At 38.5% G+C, this 23,172-nt stretch overlaps 1 protein-coding gene across 6 annotated transcripts in view; it reads left to right on the forward strand.

Moving 5' to 3' along the window:
• SBF2 (SET binding factor 2) overlaps nucleotides 1-23,172 on the forward strand; it is a 243,563-nt gene that overhangs the window by 20,011 nt on the left and 200,380 nt on the right. For 5 of the 6 annotated variants that reach the window (XM_021401517.1, XM_021401520.1, XM_021401521.1 and 2 more), the window contains one exon: nucleotides 22,943-23,031. In XM_021401517.1, coding sequence (XP_021257192.1) covers nucleotides 22,943-23,031 — 89 coding nt within the window. Of the gene's footprint in view, nucleotides 1-22,942; nucleotides 23,032-23,172 lie in introns of those variants that run through there. The other variant, XM_021401518.1, reaches the window with a different exon arrangement.

A 23,172-nucleotide genomic window follows, 5' to 3' on the forward strand; every position in this document is an offset into this window, starting at 1 on the left:
TTTAGGAGTTAAATTATGTTTCTTTGTATCATACAATCATTTTCACTTGATTTGGATTTTAATTATGGGTACCTTTTGTTTTTCAGTATATTCTAGGTTATCTTCCATAGATAGCTTCAGTTCTTCAAACTGTGGTATTATTTTCTCTTGAGGTAGTATGCCTCTTCCATAATGGTAATGATGACACTTAACATCTCTGAGAAAAAGAATTTTGGGGGGAATATGTTGATCCAACACCAACGCTGCCTGTGGCAAGAGGGTTGGATCTCGATGATCCCTGAGGTCCCTTCCAACCCGAGCCGTTCTATGATTCTATGATCCGGTTGATAAACCGCCAATAAGTTTGCTGTTAGGTGTGTGTCTGAGTAGCTTAGCATCTGAATATACTTGATTCTAGGTAGAGGAAAATACAGTCAATGTTACTTCGCAACCAGGAAATTTGCAATGAGTTGAGATTTTCATTTACCTTATTCACTGTGTATTATTCATAGGGCTCTGGCTAGTTGGCTAGAGGATGTTCTTCGTGGAGTAGTGGGGAGTTAGTGCTAATAACATGTTCGGTGTTAACTGCAAAATGAGTAGGATTTCTTATTTGTTTGGAGTTGTTCTAGATGTTTGTGTGATTGCTATTTTTTTTTCCTTTTTAGAAGAGGGAAAATGTGGAAAAAGCCTAACTTTCTCTGTTACTCTGTTTTGCGTGCTTGAGAATTTATTGGTGAATAGAAAAACCAGGTATACGTGCATTATATTGAGGCGGACATTTTTGTTTAATGTGTGTTTTTACACTATTTTATGAGTTTCTTTCTGTGTATTTCTGTGTAGGCATTTCTTTTTCCCTGAAGATCTGTGAGCTGAATGAAATTGTTCTTTCCACGTTCTTACCCTTCCTTTTGTTTCCCAATGTAGACACTAGGTATACAGCTGTTCCTTAATAGGTGCAGTATTTGGATTTACCCTTGCTGTGTAGTGTCATGGCTTTCAGCAGCCTCTTCTGGCCTCTCCTGCTGTGCTTGCTGGCTTCCATTCTTGAAGAAGTGAGTGACTTTCAGGAAGGAGTGAGGTCAAAAATGTCTCCTTAAGCTTCAGAAGGCGATAGGGTGAAGGATTGCGTGCACCTTGATGCTCTTCTGTAAAAACATTTATCACCTAGCGTGGGTTCCCCTACCTCCTAAAGAAAATCTGGACTAGTTACGGGCTGGAGAAGAAGACTTTAAACATACTGCTTACATTAACCTGAAGATAAATATAAAAACAAATGAAATTGTCATGTCAGTTGTGATGGTAGCACAGTTTCTTGCATTTGAAGTGGTAGGCCAATCTTGCATGTTCAGGAACTTCTGGTATACTTGTTTATATTCTTCTGTCACAAGCAGTAGAAAACATACCTTCACTTGTATTGGTACAAGAAAAGTAAATGGAAGTTAACATTTCATGTGTAATCCAGGTAATCTAATCTAACATTTGATCAGATGCAGGCTAGAATTACATTTTGCTTTTTTCTTTATTTCTTTAAAAAGGTGTAAGCTGCCATTTAACAAAGTGTTTGCGTGTATAGTTAAGGTGGGGGAAAAGAAGTATTGAAAGGTTTGAAAAGTGAAGACTCCGTGTGAAGATGTGTGCCAAGATCTGGAAATACTCGGACGTTTCTTTTTCTCTAGGAGTTGGTGTGAGGATAGTCTGGGAGGGCACGAGGGGAGGGATTCAGAAGCATGTCCTGGAAAAACAGTTGTGGGGTTTTGCATGTATCCCATTAAATGTTATAACAGTATCTATTTTGGTTAACAAATACAAACAGAGTTTAGAGAGGGTGCTTGAAAATGCATTTTATTGAGGCTATAAATATGCAATGAAAACAACTAGGATTTGGATGACATTGTACAGGACAAAGAGTACTTGAAGTGCTGACCTCTGTGGGAGGAGTAATGTTTACTTCAGAAAGTATCGTCTGTCATTTTGACAAATTAAGCTTAACTAGCATAGATTTCTTTAATAAAAAAAAAATAGATAAAAGAAAGCATTACTAGAATTTAGTTGCATAGTGAGACCTTACTGAATCCGAAATGGCAAGTGTGTATTCTGTCACGTTCAGGCATTTGTTGTAGCTAGCTGTGTTACAGAATGGGTCCAGCGTTCTTTTGGTGCTCAGGTGCTGGTACAAGAGGCTGCAGCTGATTCAGTAAGCATGTGTCTCTGGTGGAAATCGGCATGACAACAACTTAAATGATATTTTTATTTTCAGGACTCTCTCATCTGGGGAACACTGTAGGTGCATTTATGATATTATCAGCTGTTCTGTGTTTGAGCAGGCTTTAAGTGGATCGCACGACTGTTTTCTTCCCCAGAGCTGAGGCAAGTTCCTTTTCCTCTGTGCTGCAGGTGATGAGGAACTCAGTGCCAGGATTTGGAAAGGCTGTGTGTCCTGTGATAGGCATTAAGCAATTAATTGGGCACACGGCACACCCTGATTGACATACATTTTATGGGCCTAATTGTCCCAAAACGTAGTTATGATCTCTTAAAAGTAAAGCTAGCTGACATCCTGTTTAAAGTCAGCATGGGAAGCTGTGCTGTTTGTCAGAACACTTGGTAGTTTTCAGATAACGCCTGGAGTTTAAAAAAAAAAAAAAAAAATGTGTTGAATAAAGGTGACAGCATGCATAAGGAAGGATATCTTGGAATAGTTTGGGGTGTCTTTTTGATGTGTCACTTCCAGCATGCAGAGAAATTCTTTCCTCTTTGTAGCTGTGACTATCTGGAAGAACAGGTGGAAGTAATTTGGCGATTTGACACTCTGGCTGTATTACACACACAAGTCCCATAGGATTTCACAGTTTGTGGGGCTTTTGCACTTCAGCAGCTTTCTGTATGTAGTAATAGGGCTGGATAATAGCATAGTACTTTGATTTGGTGCCTGTAGACATGAGGCTTCTTCAGTGATAGCTTCTAGGTCTGGAATCTGGGAAATGGTGCACTAACCATTTGCTCCCATTTTGATTTTTGTGCTTTAAAATTCAAGTGCCATTTCTAATTAAGGCTTACAATGGAGAGTCGATTGATGATATTCATCTGAATAAAAGCAGATGAATAAATCCTACTGCTGTGTAATGGTTATGAATACTTTCTTAATGTTTCAATTGAGTCTTATGATAGTTATATTCAGAACCCAGTTAATTCCAGTGATTGTTGACTTGCACATTTAGACACTCGTCAATCACTTATAGGTCAGATAGCGTACTGGCCAATGTTTGGTACTGGAATGTGGTAGCTTTGTAAAAGTGAGCTTTTTGTAAAAGTGGTAGCTTTGTATGTAAATCTGATTTGTTTGTTTATATGTAGGTAGTACAATTTTAATAGATCTTCTGTTGTACAATTGTTTTGAAATGCATACGAATGGATTGTATGCACAAGTGAAGCAAACTCTTGGTTTTCCTAATCGTTAATCATTTGTCACTCCTGCTTGTTTGCTTTTATTTTTTCCCAGCATGTTTGAACTAACAGTATAAAGCTTAATGTGAAGATGGGAAGCTTAAACCAATATCCCTCATATACAGGTGGCACTTAGTTCTGGAAGAATTTTGAAATAGTCTTTCCGAAGATGAACTTCTGCCCAGTGATTTTTTTTTTTTTCTTTGGAACTGCAGATGCAATATTCATTTCGCTCCTTTTGGGAGGTAGGAGTGGAGTGTTGGCTTTGGCATCTTTCCTAGGCTGTTTCTTGAAGTGTTCTCTCTGAGTGACTGCAGCGTGTCACTGGTAGGTAGGCAGCTCTCCCAAATTAAATATTTAAGGTTTAGTCGTGTTTAGTCATTTAAAGCAGATTTTGCCTGAATGTGCCAAGATTAAAAGGCTTTCTCTGATGCATCTGGTTCTCTTCCATGATTGAAATTCTTATGTGGTTCAAAAATAAGAACATACAGGAACTGAGGACATCAGTACAGAACAATTGTCTCTGGTTGTACTTTTTTTTTTTTAATCCTTTGTTCCAGGGGGGTTAAATACCCCTCTGGGAATACAATTGATATGATTTCCTACAGAGTTGCATTATAAACAGAAGGAAGGCTTCTTGGGCCTTTTAACAAACCTCTGTAATGCATTTTTCATTTGAAGTATTACAGAATCTGTACCTTTGTATCTGAATGTAGCCCACATGACTATGAACACATCATTTATGGCTAAACAGTTGAGAGTTGGGAATATTTTTCCTCTCACCATCTCTGTAGAAGGAACATTCATGTTCCATGCATGGAGAATGAGAAAACACATGAACACATTAACTGGAATGCATCTGGCACATCCTTGGGGAGATGGAGTGTTCCGTAGCTGTGAATTGTTTTCTTTTCAAAGTGGCAGAAAAAGTCATTCTGTATTTGTTCTTTATCCAAGATATTCTGGCCTCCTGACTTCTTCCTTTGCAACTTGAGAACTGTTTCCATCTTGTACTCCACATATGTTGTATTCCTGTTACCACAGAGATGAAAATGTTAAGATGCTGTAGCAAACGTTCTTCATCCAAAAAAAAAACACCCAAAAAACCCACCCAACCCAAAATCAAATTAAAAAAATTGCAAAATTGTCTTATTGAGAAGACACTGGCCTGTGGTTGTCACAAACTGATGTCACCTGAAGTCAGACCATTCAGCACAATCTTTAGTTCCAGGCATGTGTTGGTCAGCGAGCTTATCGGGTGTGCCCCTCCTAACAAGTCCGTTTTGAGGATGTTACCTTTCTGTCTACATTGGAAATTTAACAGCCTGTTCAGCACCAGAAGTAGTTAAGGCATGCTTGAAGTGCTGTCCTTGAGAACTCAGACCTTGTCGTGTATGGCCGCTTGTGCCAAGGAAATGAAGTTAAGATGTCAGAATGTAGACAGTAGCGGTCATCCTCCATATCTGTGGGTTCTAGATTTGCCTCCTTGAGAGCTGCATTCCTTATCTGTGGTTACAATTTAGGCATTCAGCCAATGTAGGTTGGTTTCAGTATGCTGTCACAGAAAAATAATGTAAATTTATTTCATTTTAAGCAGATTCATTCTTGCTTTTCCAATGAAAATTCCTCACTTTCATGAAAGTAGTACCTCGGAACCTTTCCAGACTGTGAGGAAGGTGTACTGCATTGATTAAACTTGCTGAAATAAGTTGAGGCGCCCTTTGGTGTGAGAGTGGAACTGCACTTTGTGATCATGTTTTATCATCTGTCTCCAGCTTGGATGCCAATGCGTTTTCAGAAAATCTGACTAACCTCCTTGTATCCTTATGTAGTGAGTTCACCTTGGCCAGCAGCTACACCCCTACCCCATTCCTTGCTCACTCCTTCACAGTGGGATGGAGGAGAGAAATGGAAAAGCAAACCTGAGGAAAAACCCATGGCTCAAGATAAAGATATTTAAATAAGTGAAGGAAAAACTAAGTGATGCAAAAGTAATCAATCATTACCTTTCACCAGCAAACCAAAACCCAGCATGTCTCTGACCAACATCTGCTTTGTAAAATCATCCCTAGTTTTATTGCTGAGCGTGACTTTATATGGTAGTGGAACATTTCTTTGCTTGCTTGGGTCAGCTGTCCAAGCTGCGTTGCTTCCCAACTTCTTGTCCACTTATAGCCCTGCTCGCTTTGGGGGTCAGAGGAAGAAACAGGGAAGGCCTTGACACTGCAGCAGTAGTTAAACATTGGTGTGTATCAACACTGGTTTAGTCACACATCTCCAACACAGCACTGTATGAACTGCTGTGAAGGAAATTAACTTTATCCCAATCAGACCCAGTACGCTCTGTCCCTGAAAGCCTCCAAATTTTGTTCTTTCACTGCTCACAGGGTAAATGGGGAATTTGGGGTAATTGGTGCCTAAGGGCTTTTTAGGAAGTGAACTCTTGCTAAAATCCTTCTTAAGGATTGGCACTTCTTATGGAAGTTGCAGGTTCAAAAGCAGGTATCTTAAGCACAAGGCTGATTTCAGCAAAGGCATTTGTTCTTTGCCTCAGTGCAGTTGCACTGTCAGATTATTTCACGCTGCTTTCCTGAAGTGAACAGGCTGTTCTTCTTTGACTTCCTGCCCACTGAAACCAGACAGAATTAATTCTTCCTCCAAGTTGTCTCCAGGACATTTCTTCAGGAGTTATTATAGAGACCTAGATGATATCAGTCTGTAGAGTTAACTGTTAAAATGAGTGTGTACATAAGCTGAACACTGTACCACTGCAAGTTGCATAGGAATTGGAGTTATTCTTGAATCCTTAATGAGGAGAGATCTTCCTATGAAACAGATTCCAGTCTTTAAGTTTGGTTCTGTCATTGCATGCTCAGCTAACCACTACAGTAAATCAATAAGTCTTCCCTGTAAGACAGACGACCCGTTTATTTTATGTGACTCATTGCACCAAATGTTACCTTGGATGACTTCAAGTATCTGGATTCTTGAGTTCTCCTGGCAAGCATTCCCTCAGCAAGTGGGTCAACATTGCTTATGTTTGCTGTGATAATACTGTTTGGTACTTGTACTTCTCTGAATCTTCCAAAGCAGTGACATCAGATGTGTTTCATGAGAGTTGGAAAGATCATTTTCACTGCTATGTTTTGCAAGGGCTGCGGTCTTGGTTAGAAGTTTTATTTCAATGCACTGTGGCTCTGGGCTTTTTGAAATGAGGAAAAGTTTAGATACGATTATTAACAACATCTTCTTACTGGGTTAACAGGTAACATGATGCAGATCCTTTCTCTTCTAATAAGCCAGTTTGTTTGGAGGAGGAGGTGAGGCAGGTGCATAGAAGCTTGTTAACAGTTCACCCATGTGGGACTTCAAACAGATATACAAATTTGGCATGTCGTGCTTCTAAACCACGAGCAGCAGTCATGATAATCTGTTGATGATTTTGGAAGTGGGTTATTGTCCTGTTTTCCTTCCTACAGCAAGTGGAAGCTCTTCTGCTTCTAAGTGAGTTTGTGACTGAACTTCCTTGGATACACTCCTGATTACATCAGGGTGTCTAGCCATGCTTACATTTATCTGGTTCCATTGTTAAAGATCTTTCGAGCTCATGGTAAGAAAAGGTATATCACTGATAATCCACTTGTTTGTATGTAGGTGAGACAGTTTTAAGATCTGGACCTTCTGCAATTCTTGGTCGAGTCTCTGAAGTTGTTACTCCCTTGCTAGCTGTTGCAGATCATGTTATGAAACTTAAAATGCTATACCTTTCAGGCTGTCCTTCTGTCAAAACAAAAACAATTCCTTGTAAATGGCAGAAGAACATCAACTGAGTGCATTTATAGGTGGATGGGATGCTAGGCGGATGATTTTAAAGCATGATGTGCCTGCCGGTTACGGCCAGTTTGTGGAGGGGCACGTATCTTACGGTGAAATAGCAGTTTGAATAAAAAGCTCATCTGACTATACTAGGTCTTATTTTGTGTCCATTTCTTCCCATCTGTGTTTCTTAATGGGGTTTGTTTATAGCTTTTCTTCAGCAAGGGCCTTATTTTATCTTTAGGACCTTCCCCTAATGTTACCTATTGCCCCCTTTTAACCATTGCTACATCTCTTTCTCTGTTAGGTGGCTCCCTTTAGTTTTTGTGGTTTTGTGTGAAAGGGGTAGAAGAAATTAAAGGCCTTCTCTAACCTTGTAGTCTTATCCATGCGTGTGTGCACCTTTTTTTGCAAGACTAGGTTGTCTGGTTAAATGCATTCCTCATTAGTGTTCTCCAGCCTCAAGTAATAGGGAGTTTTGTGCTGCGTGAGCACCTTGTAGCTTAAACTCTGGTTCCTGGTAAGTAAACTTCCTGTAGCAATATTCCTTCTCTGTCGTTTCCTGTTGATGTGGGTGGAGCATAGTTTTCTCTTGTGGTTCTTGTCATTTGCCTTTTTCCATCTCATGTAACTGAGTTGCTATTTTTTCTGAGTTAGAATTCATATTAGGTCATTTAATTTATATCCTGGTAGGACTTTAGAAGTATATGTGAGTATTCTTAGCTGCTGTTTTCTTCAGAACTTCCATAAACCAGAAATGCTCCTGGATAATCACTGTCTAGTGCCTTTTGTGCCACTGAATCCTTCTTGCTTTTATGTTGATAAAGCCTTCTATACGTGGACTACATAAGAATCCCTCAAAACTAAAGAGAGTTATTTATTGAAGTTTAAAGAATGTCTTAATAGGCTACAGCTGAGAACAGATTATGGTGAGAATTGTTTTTTGTTTTTTTTTTTTTGAGGCAATAGTACTGCTTAATGAAAATCAAATGGCTCTTTTCAGAGTTCGTATTCATGGCGACTCAAGAACTTAAACCCCTTGGTGGAGACGTTTCATTGAGACGTAAAGTAGCTGTACTGATGTTTTATATAAAACTTTGTCACTTCCTTATGACTTTGAGTAATTAATCTTTCTCCACATATAATATTGGATAGCTCTATTTTGACAATGATCTGTCACTATGGTAACCAAATGTAGTGTTGACCTTTATTAAACATGTTGAGGTATTATGATGGAAAGTATTTTATAAGTTAAACTATCAAGTTTATGTTCTAACATCCGGAACAGTGAGAATATCTTTTGAGTACAGCTGTTAGACTGAAGAGAAATTATTAGGCAAAATCTTTGGGAATTAAACAGCTTCTCTTTAAATCTAATGGTCCAAACAGTGTTATTTAGTACATGCAAAAGTGAGGTTCAGGGCTGCATCAACACTTGGTGCAGGACGGCTATCTTATATTGCATTAATGATGCAGATCCATCAGTGGAACAGCTGTCATTACAAGATTCTAAAGTAAACTGTAGTGGTAGACAATACAGATGCTAGTCGTTTCTGAACTAGTGGTTCCTGAGACAGTGTCATCAATTTAAAAAAAAAAAAAAAAAAAAAAAGCAAAACTCAAATGTGAAGCTGACAGGATTCTGTTCTGACAAAAATGCAGTAGCCACTATTGGAGCCACGCTGGTGTGCATTGCTGTAGTTTGACTAACAGAATCCTGCCTATTAAATGTCTTTGGAGCCAGGGTAATTTGGGGAAAGAAGAGTTGAAGGATGTGAACATATAGTTCCTCTTCTTTATGAATACCTTAAGCATTGCGTGTGAAATCTGAATCTGTTTTTGCTTTCTTTACTTTCTACACTTAAAGTAATTCTCTCTTTCTTCCCCAGACTCCCACTGAAGCACTCTTGTGTACCCTGTGATTGTTCATATGGAGAGGAGGGTAATACAGCTTTTGACTGCTATCAGCTCTCATGGACTGAAGTAGTGTGCAGAATTCTGTGCAATGTGTTATCCATTGACAGAGTGATGGTGATGAGTAACTCAAATAACACCTTTCTACCTGGTAGAAGAGTTGGAAAAATATCTTAAGCTATTTCTGTTCTTATTGTGAATTTACCTTATTGCTCAGGTAGATTTGACATTAGCATTAAACCAGTCAAGATGTTAGAAACCAGACTATGCAGAACTGCCTCATTAACAAGCTGATCTTCAAGAACGTGCTTATAACTTAATTCTGAAGGAAGAGCATTTTTGAACATACGAGTAAATTTTCAGGCAGTTTGCATAAAATAAAGAGACTTAAATAATGGCAAATAGCTTGGCTTTAAAACATGGATTGATACATTTTGTTGGCTTTAAGAGGGGGAAGAAAACCCTCTTCTTACAATTAACTTTTTATGCTTTACAGATAACTGTGAAATATTTGGCTGCCAAATATTTTAATGTTGTTCACGGAATGTATTGCTGCAGCCATATATCTCTTATTTTTGCTTAGAGGTCAGTTATAATAAGCAATTTAACCTTGTAACTATGTGTTTCTTTTCTTACAATGCCCATGATCTTTTCACTGGTCAATTTACTTCAAAGGGTATATGAAGATCTAAGGAAAGGTAGAATACACTCAGCTTATAGGAAAAAAAGTAATTCTGATTTGTTATGAAGATAAATATTTCACTAAAAGAGTCAAAAACTTGAAGTTCAAGTATGTGAACTCCGTGTAGCTAGGACTATGTTCTACTGCTGTATTTGCTCTTCTTTATGGCATGGGAATTCTCTGCAGAGTCTTTCTCTGTCTCAAAAAATGTACTCTGTGCTTGCTTATCGTTGGGCTGTATGTTGGTGAGCCCTGCATTGAACTGAAGTTATCAGCCAGCCCTGGAAGCGTTTTGCTTACTCTTTTGCAACACTGCATTCCCTGCTAATTAGATATATCCGACTCCCTGGTGCCTTTAAAACAAGTCAAAGCTTGAGAAGGCACATTTGGTCTCGTACTGTGACATTTTTGCTCATCAGCAACATAGTCAGGTGATAATTCATGCTGGCAATTCATGCTTTCCAAGATAGATTGCGGTAGGGATAAAATTCTTCATGTAGCCTTAATATTTGCGTGAAATCCCTCTGACAGGAGATCTGAAATGCTGTTAAGCAGACCATTGTAATTTCTGGAGCAAAGTGGTATTTGTTGTTTTTTTTTTTTTTTTTCCTCCTTCCTCTTAGTGGTTATTTATGAGCCTCTCCAATAGGGAAAATATTTTATATGTGTTCTGAGAAACCCATTTGCTTTGCATTATTTCCACTTCATAGATGTAATAGGCATGAAATTTTTGTCTTTCATTTTGGAATGTTCTTTTGAATCACCATTTTAATGAGAATTTGTTTCAGAGCGCTTTTCTTTTTGACAGGATTTGAGCTCTATGTCTCCTTCCCTGAAACAAAACCACTTGTTCAGACCATTGGGTACAAATTGGTGCTTTGAAGGAGGCCTTACAGCTTGCCTTAAAAAATGTCTTTTCCCAAGTCTTCTCAGAATTTTTTACAAATGATGACCCATGTGTGCATTTACTCCTATGTGCCCAGCTGTACTGGTCTTATTCTGTTGAATGGTCTGATTTAGTATTACTCAGGAAAGCATCTCCTGAGCTCAAGAAGTTTTCTGTGAAAGAAAATCTTCCTTGTTTGGATCTTAGAATAAGCAATATGAAAAGTAAGTATTCTGGGTGATGTGTTGACTTTTGTAGTAGCTGTATGTTATTTATATAATTCAGGTTTTGCATTTCAGCTTTTAAGTGTGCTCATAGCTAGCAGCTGAGGAGAGAATGCATAAGCCTCAGTTTCTGCAGCTGGTTTGCTAAGGAAGGATAAAGAGAGCCAATGAAAGCCAAAGAGAGAGCAGTTCAGTAGAGACAGAAGTTGCTGAGTTTTGTGGAAACTTTTGATTTCTGTGTTTAGGTAGTGCTGCAGCAGAACTGTGCATGTATTTTGTGTTAGAAAAAGCATAATAAAATAAAAATGCTATTGCATACCAGACTGCCCGTGGAGGAGGTTTTACATATACAAAAAAGATTGTCTGCAGTCAGATCATATTAAACTGAGATTCTTACAACTGAGATCAAGCCCTTTGGGAATGGCTTGTTCATCACAGTGCTACTTGTTCTTCCGTCTTCCCTTTCTCCTTCAGATTTTCAGGGTTTTGCTTTGTCATGGTTTTTTTTTTTGTTTCTTTTTTTTGTTTTTCTGTTGGTTTATTTTGTGGGTTTTTTGTTAACTTGATTTTTCCCTTGCTGCCTACTTTGTTAATTAGCACTTGTTTACGAAAATGGAACTGCAGTGTTAAGAAACATGCTTTTAACTTCACACACAGGCTTTTAGTTTGTAACTTGCCTAAATTCTGTAGGATGTGGAAGGACCAACTAAAATTTTGATTTCAGAATCATATATGGGTTTTTCAAAGTGAGTAGTTTATTATGATACTGTGTAGAGTGTTTAAATTGAAATTATTTTGAACAGTGTTGTTGTTTTTGTTGCTGTCACATGACTCTCAATCTCCACAGAATATCACAGAAAGACTCCCTTTTTTCTTGGCTTTTAACTTTATATTTCAAAGTTCACACACGTACAGATGATGCTGGTGTAAGGGAAACAACAACAACAAAAAGAAAACAGAACACCAAAGCAAAGAAATGTCCCCAAACCCGGAACCATAGTTTTGATATTTTTAGCAGAGCTTAATGTTATGTTTCCATATTCAGGCTTCTGGGTCTGAATTTTATTTAGGATTGTTATCTGTGGTGAGCTAGAAGATGTTATTTTATGTATCTAAACAAATCATAAACTCAGTCAAATAATAGATGTTATTTTTTTCCAACTGGTTAAGTTTTGTTTATACTCTTCTAAAAGGAGGAAAAAACCAAACAACCCAAGACAACCCCCTTCCCCAAATAAAAAACACATCAAAGTATGTCCGTACTCAACAAGTTTAAAAAAAAGATATCACTTAACTATTGCATTTAAACATGAGTTTTTGTACTTGGGAATCAGGTAAATGCTTACTGATACAGAACTGTTGTAAAGATATTCTTCCTTACCTATTGTAATCCTATGGAGCAGTTCAGAGCACTGAGTGTCAGCAAATGGACAGACTTGCTTTACACTAAGGTAAAATGCAGAAAGGCTTTTTGAGAAGATGTTTATTTGCTGGATGTTAGAGTGTGGATAGCTTTTCTTCATAGTCAATAAAATGAGTTTGCAGTTAGGGCTACTCACTGTCCTTTACTGTAAATATCCGTGCATTTATTTTAAGATTTCAGTCCATGTATGGTTAAAAACAAACAAAAACCACCAAGCAAGCAAAACAGTAAAAAGAAGTAAGAGAGAAGTGTTTACTCAAGCAAGTTTTGCATGAAGTGTGCTTCGTTCAAATTTTGTATGCTGAAATGAATGCTGGTTAATATGTTGAAATAATGCAGAAAGTGTGAAACTGTTTTCTAGTAAAATGATGGCTAGGAAATTTTGAAGTAGAACTTAATTTTTAATTCTTTGTTTTAGCAATTGATATTAAAGATGAAGCAAAGTTGGGTTGTGGGAGGAACATAACTTACTGGAAACAGAAATCAGAGTTGATAGGGCAGTGTTGCTTTCAAATCTATATATTTTCTTTCTTACAACTGGGAAAATGCCTAAATTTTCTTTCTTTTTTTTTTTTCTTGAGCACTTTGAGAAGCTCCAAGACATGGATTTTGAGTGCTAAACAGGACAGTTTTGTCGTCTCAATTTTTGTACCTTCACCGAAAAGAAATAGAAAAGATTTTCCAAGATAGCTGGGGAAGTCTCCTTCAGCTTGGTGTGTTCAAAAGAATGTTTGTTCAATATAGAATGTTTATTTTTAAGCCTGCTCTCCCTTTCCTATCCAGAAGTTGGCAGAAGTCCGTTGTTTGCAAACAAAAAGGGGAATTGTCTGCGAGCAGGAAACTTTCTCCCTTCCAGCCCCCAAGCTTTTTTCCAGCTTCTTGAATATTAGGCCAACCAGTGGGTAGGGAGTAACTTGGAAGTTTCTTAGCATTCTCTGTCGCTTTCCCATGTCTGTTAGTTTCTTTTTAAACTTTTGCAAAACCGTGTTGTGCTACATTTTTGCTAGGTGGATGTTATTTGGAAGTTAAGTATGTCCCAGACTTCTTTTTCGAGGAAGGTTATGCAGACTCAACTGTTAGAGCCGAACTATAGTAAATGTATCATTAGCTTTTTCCGGCAAGGCTTTGAGGGAATGGAAATCCTAGTGGAATGTAGAGGATGGTGATACAGTGGGGTTCTTCAGCAATAACCTTCATAGTCTCTACAAAGTCTAGAGTTTCCTGGAGTTTATAGTTTTGGAGTTTTAAAGGACAGTTGAGATGATTGCGAAAGTTCCTACACGAACTCTTAAATGAAACAGTAGCTGCCACAGCAGCTAAGGGAAATAATTTTTTGTGTACTTCGCAGTCAAAAAATGTCATGGAGGCCACAAGATGTTAAGGTTTTTGTCTAAACACAGTATACAAAATGAGTCACACATTACATGGCTAATAGTTTTTCAGGTATAATACTGAGTTGGTGACATTTGATATGTAGCTGTTTAGAGGGATTAGAAACTGACGGAGTGCTGGCTGGCCAAATCGTTGGGTGTGCTGTCAGCCTATTTTGCTGTGTTCAATACTGAGCAGTATTAAACACAGTTGCGGTAGGTAAATATGTATCATACGCATGATGATAACATCTCTGTTCATTCTCTCTTCTTTGCCTTCATTCTGCCTCTGCTTGCTTTCTCTCTGATTTCCCTTTTCCTAGCTTTACTGCTTTTTACTGTATTTATCCATTTTCATTTTACTTAAAATTAATACAACTTCAGTGGATGAGGTTCATTCTGAAATGTTAATTTTTCCAAGACTTTCCCAACCTACTTAGAAAGTTTTCTAACTGAGTTGGTGTTGCCATTTATCTTATCTAAAAAGCATACAAATGATTTTTGATGGCCAGGAGTGATGAGGATCATAGTTGACCTGCATGGGAGAGTATCTGTTGCAGTAGCAGCAAGGATGATTCTGTGAATAAGACACCAAACTTGCAATTTGGGTGGTATGGATTGAGGCCACTTCTTGTGCATCTTTTGAGGGGCGTAGATCACTTTTTTGTTGTGGTTTGGTTTGGTTTTGTTTCCTCCTCCTGTGTAAGATGGATTAATGGCTCTGCAAAACCGAAAACGACCAAAGTCAAAAACTATTGAGACAGTCAGGAAATGGTACCATCCAAGAATTACCATCTCAGGTAATTCTGACTAATAGTGTCAGTACATCTGGGGAGGATTGAAATACTGCGTGCTTTTCTGAGAAGTTGAAAAAAAGTTTTGTGTTTACAAAGAAAAGGACTTAAAGGTCATCTCACCCTGTTTTTTATTGTAGTCTTAATTTATATGACAAGCTTCCAGAATACCTGGCTTTCTATTTCCCTGTGTTGTTGGATGCATTTTGTTTGACTTCATTAAAGTGAACTGAGTATGAATTTTGCGAGTTCTACAAATACCATCTGTGGTCATTGTAGGAAGTCTGTCTTCCTAATAGTGCTAGGATACTTGTTTATTTATTTATTTAACCTTTTGTTGCTCTTAGGCCGCAATAAAGTGTTTCTTCTCCAGAATAAATTACAGTTAGATTCTCTTGCGATAAATTTTAATGTCCAGTCTTCTTCAGACTTTAAGATGCTAATAACTGGTGATGTGCTATAAAAGCGTAGAGCAGATTTTTCAGAACTTTGTGCCATATTTTCTAGGTCTATCAAAGAAGTATTTTTCTTCCTGTGTATTTGTCTAAGTTCTCTTTAGCCTCATGTACACCTTGGTTCCAGCTCCAGTTTCCACACTGGGACTTTCCAGGAGCTTAATAATGCTTGTACATGTTTGTACATGCTCTGTACGGTCAAAATGCCTACCAGATGCGTGACTTTTTTTTTCTTTAAATATGTAGTACTTAGAACTGACAGTTTTTTTACGTGGCTGATGCCTTTGTCATGAGTGGAGTGGGCTGTATCAGTTAATAGCTGTTTAAAATACATCAGTAGAACATATCTGGAATCTTCGGTAATAAGAAGATATGGTGAAGGGAAACTGTGCCAACCAGAGGCACCTAGACAGGCTTGAGAGGTGGGCAAGTGTGAGGTCTTGGACCTGAGTTAGGGCAATCTCAAGCACAGATACAGGCTGGGCAGATAATGGATTGAGAATTACCCTGAGGAGAAGGACTTGGCAGTGTTGGTTAATAAAAAGCTCAGTGTGAGCTTGCAGTGTGCACTTGCATCCCAGAAAGCCAATTTTACCCTGGGCTGTATCAAAAGAGGGAGATGATCTCCCTCTGTTCCCTGCTTTTGTAAGACCACGCCTGAAGTTCTGCATTCAGCTTTAGTGTTCCAATATAAGAAGGACATGGAGCTGTTGGAGTAAGTTCAGAGAAGGACCAGGAGGATGATCGGAGGGCTGGAGCACCTCTCCTTTGAAAAAAGGCTGAGGGAGCTTGGGTTGTTCAGCCTGGAGAAGAGAAGGCTCTGGGGAGACCTTGCAGAGGTCTTCCAGTACCTAAATGGGGCCAACAGGAAAGCTGGAGAGGGAACTCTATCAGGGAGTGTAGTGACAGGACAGGGTAATGGCTTGAAACTAAAAGAGGTTATGTTTTGATTTGATATAAGGTAGAAATTCTTTACTGTGAGGGTGGTGAGACATTGGAACAGATTTCCCAGCATAGTTGTGGATGCCCCTTCCCTGGAAGTGTTCAAGGCCAGGCTGGATGGGTTTGGGGGCAACTTGATCTAGCAGGAGGTGTCCCTGCCCATGGCAGGGAGGTTGGAATTGAATGATCTTTAAGGCCCCTTCCAACCCAAGCCATCAAATGACTCTGTGCTTCTATGAAAGTGTGCATGTTTCCAGGAATCATGAAATAATAACTGTTTAATTTTTGCTAACCTGTACTGACTTGTCTTTCTTGCTAACATTGGGTTAAAAAAAAGTCAATTTTAATGAATGAAGGTGATGAGGTGCTTTTTGAGTCGGAACTGTTGGTTTGTGCTTAAAATTGTTGAAGAGTGTGTTAGGGTAAAACAGCACAATAGAGTCAAAGCAGCGAATGAAATACAAGCAAAATAGACATGAGTACACAAAATCAACTGAAAGAGGGGATAACTGGAATTGTACAAACCAAATAATAGAAGTTCTTCAATTATCAGGAGTGGCAGGACTCTGAAGACCGTCTTAAACACTCCAAAAAGTACGGCAGCACTCCCTAGAGACCATAGATAATTCAGAAGAGCTGAATTACTTCTCCGGGTTTGCCTTCTGTTCTGAGGAAATGAAGCCATTCTTTCCAGGGTATATGAATGAAGAGTTGAAATGCGGGAAAGATTTTTCCTGTGGATGGAGGTTTGTATGTCTTTGGGTTATGTGTTGCCAGTGTTTGACCACCTTCACAGGCAAAAGGTGTTTTCTTGTGTTCAGATTTTCCTGCTTTTTTTATTTATGCCCACTGCTTTTTGTCCTGACAGTGGGCACTTCTGAGGTGAGTTTGGCTCCACCTTCTTCATTCTGTGTTGTATTTTTCCCTGCCCTGAGCCTTCTAGGCTGAACAGTCCTAGTTCTTTCAGAGATGCTCCAGATCTTTCCTTGTCTTGGTGGCTCTGAGCTGGACTCATTCTAGTAAGCTTAGATCCAGATGTTCTTAAGAAGGTTTCTTAAAGAAAATGCTGCCATAAACTGTACAAAACAAGTAATCTTGGAAAAACCTAGTAATACAAATTTGTTTCTTCTGTTATCTAGCATATTTTGTTCATCTGCACTGATTCCCCCACCCCAGAATATGACATAGGGAAAATTTCCCATAAGATGGGAAAGCGGCTGTTCAAATCTTGGATGGATTCTTTGTGAAGAGTGAAGAATTCAGACCTGCTAAAAGGCAGTGCATTGTAACAAACCTTAGTAGCAAACTGTATGGGAATTCGAGGCGAGAAACCTCAGTTTGTGAACTGAAGGTTGACTTCATTTGTGCTAAGGTGTTGGTGGTGTGTTTTAAAACAATTGCTATGTTCAGTGTTTATTCCAAAAGGAAATCCTTTATGCAGAGTATACAAACACTCGGTGAATTAGACAATTTTTACTTAATGTTTGTATATTGATCCTTTCAGATGGTGAAATTGTGAGACAGTTAGCTGCTTTTACCTATGAAACATATTTAGGAGAATCTGAGGAAAGGTCAGCAGATGTGGAAATATGGAAGTGCGGTTTGGTGTTAATAACTGTCGCCATGAGAAGATATCTGTGTTTGGCTTCATTAATTCCTAGTTAGTGTTATTGGTCTCTTTCTTCTATATGATTGAAAATCTTTACCTTCTGCTGTTTCAAACTGTTGAAGAGCGTTGATACAAAAACAATTTCATTTCCCAGCAGGCTGTAGTGATTTCCTTAGTACTCAGAAGTGTTTTGGGAAGGACGAGCAGTATTACCTGCATCAGTGTATCATTCACCATCAATATGTTTCTAACTTTGGACTTGGAAAGCAAGATGACTTAGTAACTTCATTCTGAGAATCTGTGGTGGTAGTTTTAAAATATTTTGTGCGGCAAAATTGCTGGAGATCGTTCTTTGTGATCTGCAGTGTTTCTTCTGTGCAGACCTGAAAATGCTGTATTTTGTAATTTTCTTTAACTGATCACCAAAGTGCTTACACCTAGAGCTTTGCTTGTACGATTAGCGGTACTTACAACTTAAACGTATTTTTATCAGGGGTTTGTAAGTAAAAAGACAGAGTTTATCAGGGTTCTCATTAATTTGGAATGTAAGTTGCATTAACAGCTTGCTTCTGGAATTTCAAGGGCAAGCATGAGATGGCATGTGACCTTTCATGGGGAAAGATTTATATAAGAAGGGAGTTTAAGGGACTAGGGTTCAGGAACCAGCAAGTTGTGCCAGAATTTTAATATGTTGCATGTTTGTGTTGTTGAAAGACAAAGATGGGAAGAGGGCAGTGAGAAAGAGGGCAGTCAGAAGGGTTTAGATGGGGAGAAAAGTTTTTTTTTTTTTTTTTCTCAGTTTCTTAAGGTGTAGACTGCTGATTTGGAGTTCTTAGAGGCTAAAATTTCATTTTGGTCTTGGACAAATTCTCTTTGTGTAGCTGTTGTACAGGTGATAGAATGTTATGCCTGAAAATGTAAGTCAAGTTTACTGTTTGTTCAGGTTTCATTCACAATAGAATGACTTACGCAATCTGCAAGATAAAGATACTGTTGCAGTTCTTTTTTATTCTTCTACTCATCTTCCTTACTGAAAATGAAGTCATAATTCATTGCTGTAATCACAGCTGAAATCACGGCTTTCAAAATTGCTAACTTTTTTAGTTTTTATATACCACTTTATATTGTATGTAAATTATTTACTCAAGAATTTAAGTAAAAATAATTGCAAAATACTTCAAAGTATGGGCATGTTTTGCATACTTTATAAAAGCAATGGCTGTTTTACATAGGACACATTAATATGCAGTGATTGTTCATGCTATGCTCATTCATGTGTGTACTGTATTAAGTAGTTTGAATGATGTGGCTAATGCATCTGATTTTAAGCAGTCATAAATGCCTAGGTTGCTCCAAAGGTAATGCCTTGTATTTATTTCCACGGAAACTAAAACGCATGCAAAAAACACAATAACACTTTTTGACGGAGCGCATTCTCTGCTACAAAGCGCTATTTTTCAGCATAGTCACCACCGTTAGCTGTGCATTTTCACCAGCGATGAAGAAGAGCCTTCATGCCATGCTTGTAAAAATAAATAAAAGATCTGCACCAGCGGAAGTGAACTACTGTTGCTGCTGCCACTGCTAAAATGTATCAGTCAGCACTTCACTGTGCTCATATCCACTGTTTGGCCTCTATAAATGCTCAGCAAGCATTGATGAATGTCAGTGGGTGCCATTTTTTTTCAGGGAGGAGTCTGGTGACACGCCTTTGCTTCATCCACACTTCCATGTCAGGTGCTGTTTTGTCAGACTGCCCTTCTGCTGCCATCTGTCACATGGCAACAAAATGTAATGGAATATTGGTGGGAAGATTTGACCTCAACTGCCATACCGTCAATGTCTGCCTCTGATGTTGTGGGCCAACATCATCAAATAGGAGTCATTACTTTCAAAGTAGCCGTTGTAAAAACATATATATTTGAAAAAAAATAAATAAATAAAAGCCAAGAAAGACTTCAACGTCAGCAAATTGCATACAGTGAGCAGTGCTAGTGATGGCATTTCCACCAAGTTTTGGGCAGCTCCCATTATTTGAGAGATACAAATTTTTGCATTAGTGACACAGGGGTCCATTGGGCTAGCTGTAGCTGTCTGAATCTGGTAACACTGAAATATCCCACTTTTCCAACTTGAAAACAAGATGTCTGTATTAATGATGGCCAATTCTTCCTCAAACTCTCAGTAAAGGGAGTGAGTAAAGGAAACAGGATAAATTCTGGGATCTGTGAAGCAGCTGGAGGCATTAACTGAGGAGGGTGAGCTGCAAACTGGGATTCACGGTCGGTTCAGTATGTGTATGTTTGTGAGCTTGGTGGGGCTACACATTTAGTTAATTAGCTCTAGTTAATAGAACATTCACTTGGGCAGAGAAGGAATGTCCTTTTTGTGTTAAGAATTAGTAAAGCCATGAAAGAAGACTTCGGAAAAGATGAATGCAGAGTGGAGGGAACGTGGTTCTGATCTAGCACGTATTCTTTCATTGGAAAACCTTCAATCATCTTTTTTATTATTTTACTTAGATAAAATGGGTGAAGACTATTGCTTATCCAGTGAAAGCAGTGGAGAGTGTGGCAGAAGTTACTTCCTTTTTTCTTTTCTAACCGTGTGAGCTGAACAGTATAGTGGAATGAGAAACTGCCCTTTGTCGCAATGTCAGCATATGTACTTTTGAAGCCCACCTGCTGCAGTGTGCCTCCGTTCAGGGAGACCTGGAGAAACTGTATCCCTTGTACAAAATCTGCGAGACTACATTTTGCATCTGACTGCATACCAAAAGCATGGGGATAACCGGAAGGGCAGAATCATACATCTGTATCCCTTCCCCTCCATGTCTAATTTTTCTGTTTTCCTTAATGGATGTCTTCAATTGTTGTATCTTTAATAGATTTCTACGCAATAAAAAATAGAATTTTATGTTCTTGATTAAATATGTTTTCAAATATTTGATCAGAATTTTTTTTAAAAACCCACAAAAATAAAAAAATGGGAATGAAAACTGATTTTACAGTGAGTTCACATTTGGTATGAAGCTTTGGTATTTTTTGGAAAATTGTCAGCATACATTGAATTAAATTGTAGCTATTGTTGAAATCCCAAAATCTTCATTTTTTCTATTTCTGCCTCTTGTGCTACAACAGCTGTAATAAAACGATTGTGTGATGCAGAGATGGTTTTCCATTTATTTCTGTTTAAGTAGCCATGTGAAACTCTTTGATTTTATGCAGTGTAAAATTTGCAAATCTCTCTCATAGGACCTTTCTGTGGAGGGATTAACAGGGCCTTTTTATTTTTTGTCAGTATTCACTTCTGATAGGAATCTTCTTTCTTCCAGTGTTCGTATGTTGTGGTGCAGAACTATTCACTTTCACGTTTTTCCCTTAAAGTGGGCCTTGTCTGTGATGCATGATCCTTCAGGCATCCTTCTACAAAACCTTACTTCTAAATTTGGTCTTTCTTTACATTGATGATTCTTTGAAGATTCGTCTCAACTGCTGTGGGCTTTAACTATTAAAATGCAGCTCAAGTGGTTGCAGACTTCAGTTTTGCTGTTTAGGAACCATTATGTGTGTTTTAATGAAGACTGCTTTCCTAAGTACCTGCTTCTATTTTAAATCAGACTTTCATCCACGCTTACTGTGACGTCTCCTTCCTTTCTGGTTATTTTAAAGCAATTTCCTTCAGAAATCAGGCTGATGTTAATCTTCTAGGTTGCGTTTGTAGCATAACATAGTTAGAACATTATGTTGTAACATAAATAAAGTGGAGAAGTTGGTGTCTTTCTTTGGAAAATGCAAGATGGATGCAGGAGAAAAGACCCCCTAGTACAGACTGAAGATGAACATTGCCTCCACTGTTGTATGCTGCTTCTTTAAATGTGAAAGACATAAGCTGAAGTCTGTTCAGCTTTGTCTGTTCTTACATTGGGTAGTGACTCAGCTCGCACTGGTCCTGGTGTGCAGCATTCCTTCAGAACAGTCTTGTGCTGTGGTTTAACCCTGCCAGGCAGCTCAGCACCACGTAGATGCCTGCATGCTCTCTGCACGTGGTATGGGGAGAGAATCAGAAAGATAAAAGTGTGAGAACTCATGGATTGGGGTAAAGACAGTTCTCTAGGTAAGGCAAAAGCTGCACACACATGCAGAGCAAAACAAGGAATTAATTGGCTGCTTCCCATCAGCAGGCTGATATTCAGCCCCTGCCAGCAACGCGGGGCTCGTCGTGCTAAAAAGTTTCTTGGGACGATGAATGTTATCGCTCCGAACATCTTCCTTTCCTCTTTCTTTCTCCCAGCTTTCACTGCTGGGCACGATGCTGCGTGGAATGGGATAACGCTTTGGTCAGCCTGGATCAGCTGTCCTGGTTGTGTCCCTCCCAACTCCTTGCTGGCAGGGCAGCACAAGAAGCAGAGAAGCTCTGTGTAAGCACTGCTCTGCAACAATGGAAGCGTCAGCGTGTTACCACTGCTTTCATCAGAAATCCAAAACACAGCATCATATGAGCCACTGTGAAGAAAATCAACCCAGCTGAAAACCATGAAATATTGATTAATGTAAAAATTGCTTTTGAATGGCTGCTTGACATTGTGCATCCCAGAGATAAAGTTCAGTAAAAGTGTTGGTTGTTCTCAAGTTCCTTTCAAAGTCTTCGGTAGTTCTAAGATGATGAGTGTGCAGATTTGTGTTTGTTCGTGTGTTCCTCTATCATTCAGGGTTACAGAACACAACAGCTGAATATTTGTGTCTTTTTTGAAGAGTATCTATTGCTATCCATTGCACTGTATTTAATAAAAAAAAAAACAAGGAAAATGAGAGGCAAAAAAACCCAACAATTGAGAGAAGTTAGCAGAAATAAGCAGTTTTATTTTTCTTCGTACCTTTTAGTGCAGAAAATCTCAGGTGACGTGTCCTGGGAAATCAGCTGTGATTCCCATCAAGGCACTGGAATGTCCTAGATAAATCCTATGAGCTTTTAATCTATGAACTTCAGCCTTTTGAAGACTGCTTTTTTTTTTTTTTAATAAATGTTTGTATTGTGTGTGTTTTTTAATAAGAGATTATCCATTACTTTTAATTTACTTTTCTTTGTAGAAAGAGCCTAGAATTACCAAAAATCATCCATCCCTTTTGAAACATGCGTGGCAGATATAAGCTGGCTGCAGCTCACAGTTTCATTTCATGTCGTGACTTCTGAAGTTACTACTGGAGAATATTAAGATTATATTTATTGTGAGCCTTGCAAGACGCATTTCAGGAACCAGTTCTTCCTCTTGGGGCGAAGCATTTCCTAGTATTGGATATACAGTGAAAATATTCTCAAATTTATGGTAGTTGAAATTCTGCCAGGTTGCACTGGTAGTCACTGAATTTTGTCTTTCAGTAATTGTGCTTTTGTCTTTCAGCAGGCCCAGCGGAAGGTTTGGGAAAAATAATACAAAGGTTTCCTCAGAAGGACTGGGAAGATACTCCTTTCCCACAGGGGATAGAGTTGGTAAGTTTGCACTACGTTTGTAATTTTTTTAGAATTTCTTTCACATACAGTTGGAAGATATATCTGCTTTCATATGGTAACGTGTTATCTAGTATAACAGGGAACGGGAAGAAATAAGGTGAGTAAAGGGGACAGATAATA

The sequence above is a fragment of the Numida meleagris genome, chromosome 6 (assembly GCF_002078875.1).
Source record: "Numida meleagris isolate 19003 breed g44 Domestic line chromosome 6, NumMel1.0, whole genome shotgun sequence".
In the NCBI taxonomy this organism is placed as follows: Eukaryota; Metazoa; Chordata; class Aves; order Galliformes; family Numididae; genus Numida; species Numida meleagris.